At 36.1% G+C, this 8,293-nt stretch overlaps 1 protein-coding gene across 1 annotated transcript; it reads right to left on the minus strand.

Moving 5' to 3' along the window:
* Positions 1 to 5,192: 5,192 nt before the first annotated feature.
* Positions 5,193 to 6,430, minus strand: LOC140836246 (uncharacterized). Its single transcript, XM_073201623.1, has 2 exons — positions 5,894 to 6,430; positions 5,193 to 5,788 (listed from the first exon to the last, which is right to left on the minus strand). Exons 1-2 carry the CDS (start codon positions 6,413 to 6,415, stop codon positions 5,330 to 5,332), a joined length of 981 nt encoding a protein of 326 aa, XP_073057724.1. The 5' UTR covers positions 6,416 to 6,430; the 3' UTR covers positions 5,193 to 5,329.
* Positions 6,431 to 8,293: the final 1,863 nt, after the last annotated feature.

Genomic DNA, 8,293 nt, shown 5'->3' on the forward strand with positions numbered 1-8,293 from the left:
CAATAAAAATGCATGTTGCTCGCTGCCCAAACTCTTGGTGAAGACATCAGCGAGTTGTTGATCGGTAGAGATGTGAACTGGTTGAATAATCCCGAGCTTGATTTTTTCTCGAATCAAATGACAGTCGATCTCAATGTGTTTAGTACGCTCGTGATATATCGGGTTCACAGCTATATGTAGGGCAGCCTTATTATCACAAAATAAAAGTGTTGGACTGGACAACGAAAGACCCATATCACGAAGAAGACCACGGATCCAAACTACCTCACAAGCTGTAGTAGCCATGGCCCGATATTCAGCCTCAGCCGAAGATCTGGACACGGTATTCTGTTTCTTGGTGCGCCAAGACAACAAGGAGCCACCAAGTTTAATACAAAAGCCAGTTAATGAACGACGAGACATAGGACATGAAGCCCAATCAGAGTCGCAATATGCAAGGAGTGTTAATGAATTGTGGGAAGGCAACAAGATACCCAAACCAGGAGAACTCTTCAGATATTTCACCACTCTAACAGCAGCATCCATATGGGATTGCTTTGGAGAATGCATAAATTGACTGAGATGCTGCACAACATAACAAATGTCAGGCCGTGTGATGGTAAGATAAACCAATCGACCGATCAATCGTTGATAAGCATCTCTATCTGGTAGTAAAGGATCATCTGGTTGAACAGCTGAAGTTTGAGTGACGATGGAATCTAATTCCACGGTGGTGAACTTCTTGTGTTGCTCCATTGGAGTGGCAAAAGGCTTGCTGCAAGAAACACCAACATCCTGAATAAGCTCAAGGGCATATTTCCTTTGATTGAGAAAAATGCCATCACGAGAACGTGCAAATTCAATGCCCAAAAAATACTTCAATCTTCCAAGATCACGGATTTGCAATTGGGAATGCAGAAAACTTTTCAAATCAGAAATTAGTTTTGCACTACTTCCAGTAACAATTATGTCGTCTACATAGACCACAAGAATAGTAAGCTGGTCAGAGTCTTTTCGAACAAATAAGGAATGATCATGCTGCGATTGAGTGTAACCTGCCACACTCATGATACCAGCGAATTTGATATTCCATTGGCGAGAGGCTTGCTTAAGTCCATACAACGACTTACGCAAACGACATGCCTGTCTTTTATCTTGAATATGATAACCAAGGGGAAGAGTCATAAATATCTCTTCATCGAAATCACCTTGAAGAAAAGCATTGGCCACATCCATTTGTGTAACAGGCCAGTTATTTACAGCTGCTAAACTCAACAAACAGCGGATAGTTACAATCTTAGCTGTGGGAGAAAAGGTATCGTGGAAGTCAATACCCGGTTGCTGAGTATAACCCTTCGCAACTAAGCGTGCTTTGAATTTATCCACTGAACCATTGGCATTATACTTAATTTTGTATACCCAACGACATCCAACGGGTTTAATATTTGGTGGGAGAGCAACCACATCCCAAGTGTGGTTGGATTCCAAGGCAACAAGTTCCAAATCCATGGCATTTTTCCATCTAGGATCCTGAATGGCCTCATGATATGAACGAGGTTCATGGACAGAGGAAATGGCAGCCACAAAACGTTGATATGGTGGAGAAAATTTGGAATAAGACAGATGACGTGATAAAGGATATTCACAATTAGAATAATGACTCCGGGAAAGAGTTGGACAAGAAAAATCCTGAGTCCAACGAGGAGGAACACTTGTCCTAGAAGATCGACGCAAAGGATGGAAGGCACTAAGATCATGTAAGGGTAATTCAGGAGGGTCAGAAGCAAGTGAAGGGTATTCAACAGAATCTGAATTAACAGAATGAAAGGGAAAATGAGGAATAAAAGGAGTCGCTTGGGCAAAAGGAAAAATGTTTTCATGAAAAACAATGTACCTCGAGGTAAGCAGCTTCTGAGTTTCAAGATTCATCACCTTATATCCTTTTTGTACATTGGAATAGCCCAGAAAAACACAAGCAGATGCACGGGCAAAGAATTTATGATCATGATGAGGAGAGGTAACATAACACAGACAACCAAGTGTTCTTAAATGATTGTAAGAGGGAACTTTATGAAACAAGGACTCTGACCGAGTATTTCGGTTGGGAACAAATCTAGCAAGCGGACTAGGTCAAGTTATAGTAAATGGACGATGAGTCCAAGTATCGATCCCACAGAGACTAATATTTAATTACTAGAATTTTTATCACTTAACTTAAGCTAGACAAAATAAATAAAAAGATGATACGTGGATTATTAATCTAAACTTTAAATAAAATAATTGCAATTAAAAACGAGGGATTCAAATATCAAGGAGGGATTCAAATTCAAATAAATAACTAAGACACACAACGGTACCAAACTCTACTATATTGACACGTGTTAAAATCCAATTAATTATTTAATTCATGACAATCACGGTGAAATCCCCAATTTTATTTATTAAACGATTCCTCGAGTTAATAAACCTATTTAAGTCTAACAGTCCAATTATTTCTAATTGAATTTAATTAGATTTAAATGCATTAAATCTTCGTGGAATTTCAGTTTTCACCTAAAACCGCACACTGAAACCGAATACTATTTCTAGTCAGTTTAACCATGTGTTGATGACGTCTTTGTTGCTATATTTAATCAATCATCTTCCGAGTCGTGATTAATCAACTTACATGTAAATAGTTGATCAGGCTATTAACAAGAAATATTAAACTAACATCAATCAATAATTAAAATCAAGAAAAAGAATATAATGAAAATAAAACAAATATCAAATAAAGTATTGTTTGGTCCTATTGTGGTCTTAGCCTAAAGAAAATTATTCCATGAATTCAAAAGAAAAGTGAGAACACATATTTAAGTTCATAGAAGAAAACAAAATAAAGAATGAGTGGAAGGAATTCTCAGTGATTTGTAGTGTGTGTGAGGAATTCCTCGCTGGTTTTGCCTTCCTTCTTCCTCCCTTCTTTTCCTTCTTCCGCGTTGTTCTGCTATTCCTTTGTTCTGCACTTCCGTTCCCTCTCCTTCCTTCTCTGTCTCTCTCTTCTGCACGCTTCTCTCCTCTCTCTTCCTTCTCCCTGGTGTTCTTCTTCCGTGTGGTATTCTGTTCTCTTTCTTTCTCTCTCCTCTGCCTCCTTTTCTGTACGCTTCTCTCCTCTGCCTCTCTCTTCCGCGCTGATATTTTCTCTTTTGTGCGCCTCCTTTTTCACGTCTCAGCCTCCTCTCCTTTTATCCTTGCTCAATGGGCCTCCTTCTTTCTTTCCTTCTAAGCCCATGTCAAGCTTAACCCTTGTAAATAAGATTGTAGATTTTATTTTCAAATATGAGACTCAATCTTTATCAAAACTTCAATAATATCAAGATAATAAAATATAAGAATATTTTATTTCTTTTCCTTTGGTATTTTCTTTCTTTGGAGTCTTGTAAATTTATTTTATTTCCAAATTTAATCATTGTTCCTCTTTTATTTAAATCTACAATTATTAATTCAATTAAGCATATAATTAGGGATAAAAAGCCTAGATAAGCACAAATAAAATCTCTAAAAATCTCTATAAGATTTGGGCTTATCAATCCCCCCACACTTAGCCTTTGTTCGTCCTCGAACAAATCAAAGAATAAAAATATTATGAAGGAATACTCAATGATTCACCACAACAAATGACACAATCAACACTTTTCAACCTACCAAATTCCGTCACACTCAATCAAAAGATCACACGTCGAAAATCATAAAATTCACTTTCGTTGCAACTTTAAAACTCAAGCATTCACTAGAAAAGATCAAGATAATGAGACGTGTGTAGTGTGGAAGTCAAAACTCATATTCCTCAAAGGTGTTTTAGTTCAAGGAATGCTCATATTTTCTGGATTTTTTTTTCAAAGAAACTCTCCATAAGCTTGTATTTCATATCTTTCTCCACTAAATGTTGGAGGAATATGACCCGGTCAATAGGTCTTTTAAGCTTATAATGTAAGGCCACGGCTCACGGCTACAATAAAGGTTGGGAGATTCAAAATGAGAGAAAATAAACAATTATTCCTTCAGCGCATTCCTTCATCTCTTATCTTCCTCCTCATTGAATTTCATCATTCCTCCAGCTAACTTTTTCATCTTCCTTGTACTTTCATTCATATTCCCCCATATATTTTTTTTTCTCCAGCTTCTTTCAATCTTCAACAACATTCCCTTTTAGTTTTTTTTTTCAATAACCACATCATACAACATTCATTCCTCCTCCTTTTCTTTTATAATTATATATATCTTTTCATCAATCCCTTTCTCATTCTTCATGATTTTTTTTCAAATTCCTCCAACTTTTTCTTATCAATTATCAACACATGGGAGTTATTGAAAATTTTAAAGCGCTAAAGGGGTTTATTTCTCTCAAAATTAAGGTAGAGGAATAGTGTATGAGCTAAAAATGGGTAGTTGATGTGGGATTTTGAAAGAATACGAATGGGGGCTAATTGTATGTCTTTGACACACTCCATTCGATTTTTTATAGGCTCAAAAGAGGATACTAGGGATATAAATGATGCATTTGGTAGGCTCGAAAGGCTCAAACGGTCCAAAAATCGCCTAAATCATCCCTAAGTCATTCTCCTCCGTATTTTCGCCTCGAAAGATAATCAGGTAAGTTCTAGATTGTTTCTTTTCTTTCTCTTTTTTTTTCAATTTTTTTTTTATGAGCTCACTTTTTACTAATTCACGATTAATTCATATAAGTATGACCTAAAGTGCATAGATTATGTCTCAAAATATGATACAAAACTAGTTTGTGCTCAAATCCTTCGGCTACAACTACAGCTCATCTCAATCAATTCTAGGTGGGATGTAATTTCTTGAGTGTTCAAAAATCTAGAAAGTCAATTAGTGTGTCATGAAATCACAAGTGCAGTTTCTCAAAGAATAACCAAAAAAAAAAAAAAAAAAAATTTCATGCTCGAGGATTAAACATTGAAGCACATGTTAAGTGTGGTGACATGAAACAAACACAAATTCCCCCCACACTTAGATTTACACTGTCCTCAGTGTCATGCTATTCAAAAAGAATATAAAAGTTGGATGTAGAATAGTAAGAGAGCACTTCCCTGACAGTGTTGCTTTAAATTCCATAGAGTGCTACATGGGGATGGTAGAATTCCTCAGTGCTGGAAATCTTTTATTTCAACAGTTTAGCTTTTCCAGAGTCTAAGGCATCTTACTTCATTCCAATATTTCCTACACACACCAAAATCACAGAGGATTAAACTAACAAAATGAAAAAAAAACAAAAATAAAAATGAAATGACATGAAATAAAATAAATCACTGGGTTGCCTCCCAGCAAGCGCTAAATTGATTGTCTATAGCTAGACAATGGAGAAGCAGCCTTCAAATAGCGGCTTCCGCCCATAGTAAGTATCATACGATATTACATATGGGTCTTGATTATGTGTGCCCTCAAGTTTGGCATGATATTGACATTGTAAGCTCGTCGCTCCAACAACACTCGGCAAAGACTGATTATTAGGGGAAAAACAATCTAATCCATGATCAAGCCCGTAGAAGATGTAATATTCTTGAGTTTGCTTTGATGGAAATAAAGAATCTGCTGGTGGAATATATGTTAAGACCATGTATGAGTTCAAATCCTTCGACTTGTGTTCTTCTACATCCTCCAACTTCACTTCTGCCTCATCTTTGCGTATGGATTCCTCGAAGAATTCTTCTTCCTCCAGCTCCACTTCTGCCTCATCTTTGCATAGGGATTCTTCCAACTCCACTTCTGCCTCATCTTTGCATATAGATTCCTCGAAGAATTCTTCTTCCTTCAGCTCAAATACTTGTGGAAGATCAGATTCAGATGAAATTTCTACATGATTTGAATCACTCTCCAAACCTTTATTGTTTGAGTTGTCATCATTCACCCATACCTGATTGGTCATTAATTGATCGACAAAAATCGCTTCGTCCTCTTGGTTGATTTCGGACACTGGTTGCATTAGAAGCTCAATCTGTTCATCGATGAAACACAAAGAGTTGACCATCTTCTTCCACTGGGCTATGATTTCATCTAAATGTGCACTACGCTCTTCTTGTTGCTCAAATGGTTGGTTTACAAAATCGGGGCAAAATTGTGGAGGATATTGGTGACTCCAACCCTGCAGTGAAGGATCACAATGCCAGTGGTAGTCGAAATCTGCCATATCATTTAACAAGTGCATCGCACTGCTGTATTCTCTATCAAATAAGTGACTACCAGTTGCCAATGCTCCATAATTTACCCAACTTCTTGTTGCCTCATCCAAACCAAAATAGAAAATTTGAATAAGAGTGTAGTTTGACGAATCGTGAAACCGAAAGTTGTTTGCAAGATCATTGAATCTCCCCCAAGCAGCATAGAATGGTTCCGAGTACTGTTGTGCAAAATTCGTGAACACTCCTCGATGATCCATCTTGAAGTACCTCGCAATAAAATAAAAATAAATCAAATAAAATAGAAAAAAAATTCGAAAAAATGTCTAGTATCAAATAAGTAATTTATTCGAATATTAAATAAATTAGTCCCCGGCAACGGCGCCAAAAACTTGACCGAGTATTTCGGTTGGGAACAAATCTAGCAAGCGGACTAGGTCAAGTTATAGTAAATGGACGATGAGTCCAAGTATCGATCCCACAGAGACTAATATTTAATTACTAGAATTTTTATCACTTAACTTAAGCTAGACAAAATAAATAAAAAGATGATACGTGGATTATTAATCTAAACTTTAAATAAAATAATTGCAATTAAAAACGAGGGATTCAAATATCAAGGAGGGATTCAAAATCAAATAAATAACTAAGACACACAACGGTACCAAACTCTACTATATTGACACGTGTTAAAATCCAATTAATTATTTAATTCATGACAATCACGGTGAAATCCCCAATTTTATTTATTAAACGATTCCTCGAGTTAATAAACCTATTTAAGTCTAACAGTCCAATTATTTCTAATTGAATTTAATTAGATTTAAATGCATTAAATCTTCGTGGAATTTCAGTTTTCACCTAAAACCGCACACTGAAACCGAATACTATTTCTAGTCAGTTTAACCATGTGTTGATGACGTCTTTGTTGCTATATTTAATCAATCATCTTCCGAGTCGTGATTAATCAACTTACATGTAAATAGTTGATCAGGCTATTAACAAGAAATATTAAACTAACATCAATCAATAATTAAAATCAAGAAAAATAATATAATGAAAATAAAACAAATATCAAATAAAGTATTGTTTGGTCCTATTGTGGTCTTAGCCTAAAGAAAATTATTCCATGAATTCAAAAGAAAAGTGAGAACACATATTTAAGTTCATAGAAGAAAACAAAATAAAGAATGAGTGGAAGGAATTCTCAGTGATTTGTAGTGTGTGTGAGGAATTCCTCGCTGGTTTTGCCTTCCTTCTTCCTCCCTTCTTTTCCTTCTTCCGCGTTGTTCTGCTATTCCTTTGTTCTGCACTTCCGTTCCCTCTCCTTCCTTCTCTGTCTCTCTCTTCTGCACGCTTCTCTCCTCTCTCTTCCTTCTCCCTGGTGTTCTTCTTCCGTGTGGTATTCTGTTCTCTTTCTTTCTCTCTCCTCTGCCTCCTTTTCTGTACGCTTCTCTCCTCTGCCTCTCTCTTCCGCGCTGATATTTTCTCTTTTGTGCGCCTCCTTTTTCACGTCTCAGCCTCCTCTCCTTTTATCCTTGCTCAATGGGCCTCCTTCTTTCTTTCCTTCTAAGCCCATGTCAAGCTTAACCCTTGTAAATAAGATTGTAGATTTTATTTTCAAATATGAGACTCAATCTTTATCAAAACTTCAATAATATCAAGATAATAAAATATAAGAATATTTTATTTCTTTTCCTTTGGTATTTTCTTTCTTTGGAGTCTTGTAAATTTATTTTATTTCCAAATTTAATCATTGTTCCTCTTTTATTTAAATCTACAATTATTAATTCAATTAAGCATATAATTAAGGATAAAAAGCCTAGATAAGCACAAATAAAATCCCTAAAAATCTCTATAAGATTTGGGCTTATCAGACTCAAAAGGTGTCTTGTTGCACAACAGTGGGCTTGGTGTTCGGTTTATAAGATAAACAGCAGCTAACACACAATCTCCCCAAAATTTAAGGGGAAGAGAAGATTGAAATCGTAATGCTCTAGCAATGTTAAGAATGTGTCTGTGCTTTCTTTCAACAACCCCATTTTGTTGGGGTGTATATGGACAGGAACTGTAATGAATCACACCAAGTGAGGAGAAAAAATCTCGACATTCGGCTTTAAAAAAATCAGTAGCATTAT

This window comes from Primulina eburnea, chromosome 7 (genome assembly GCF_022965805.1).
Source record: "Primulina eburnea isolate SZY01 chromosome 7, ASM2296580v1, whole genome shotgun sequence".
Taxonomy (NCBI): domain Eukaryota; kingdom Viridiplantae; phylum Streptophyta; class Magnoliopsida; order Lamiales; family Gesneriaceae; genus Primulina; species Primulina eburnea.

Coding starts and splice junctions, on each gene's coding strand:
- LOC140836246 (XM_073201623.1), bottom strand. CDS start 6,415: ATGGATCATCGAGGAGTGTTCACGAATTTTGCACAACAGTACTCGGAA. Junction 5,789..5,893: donor ATCAATTAATGACCAATCAG/GTATGGGTGAAT, acceptor TTTGAGCTGAAG/GAAGAAGAATTCTTCGAGGA.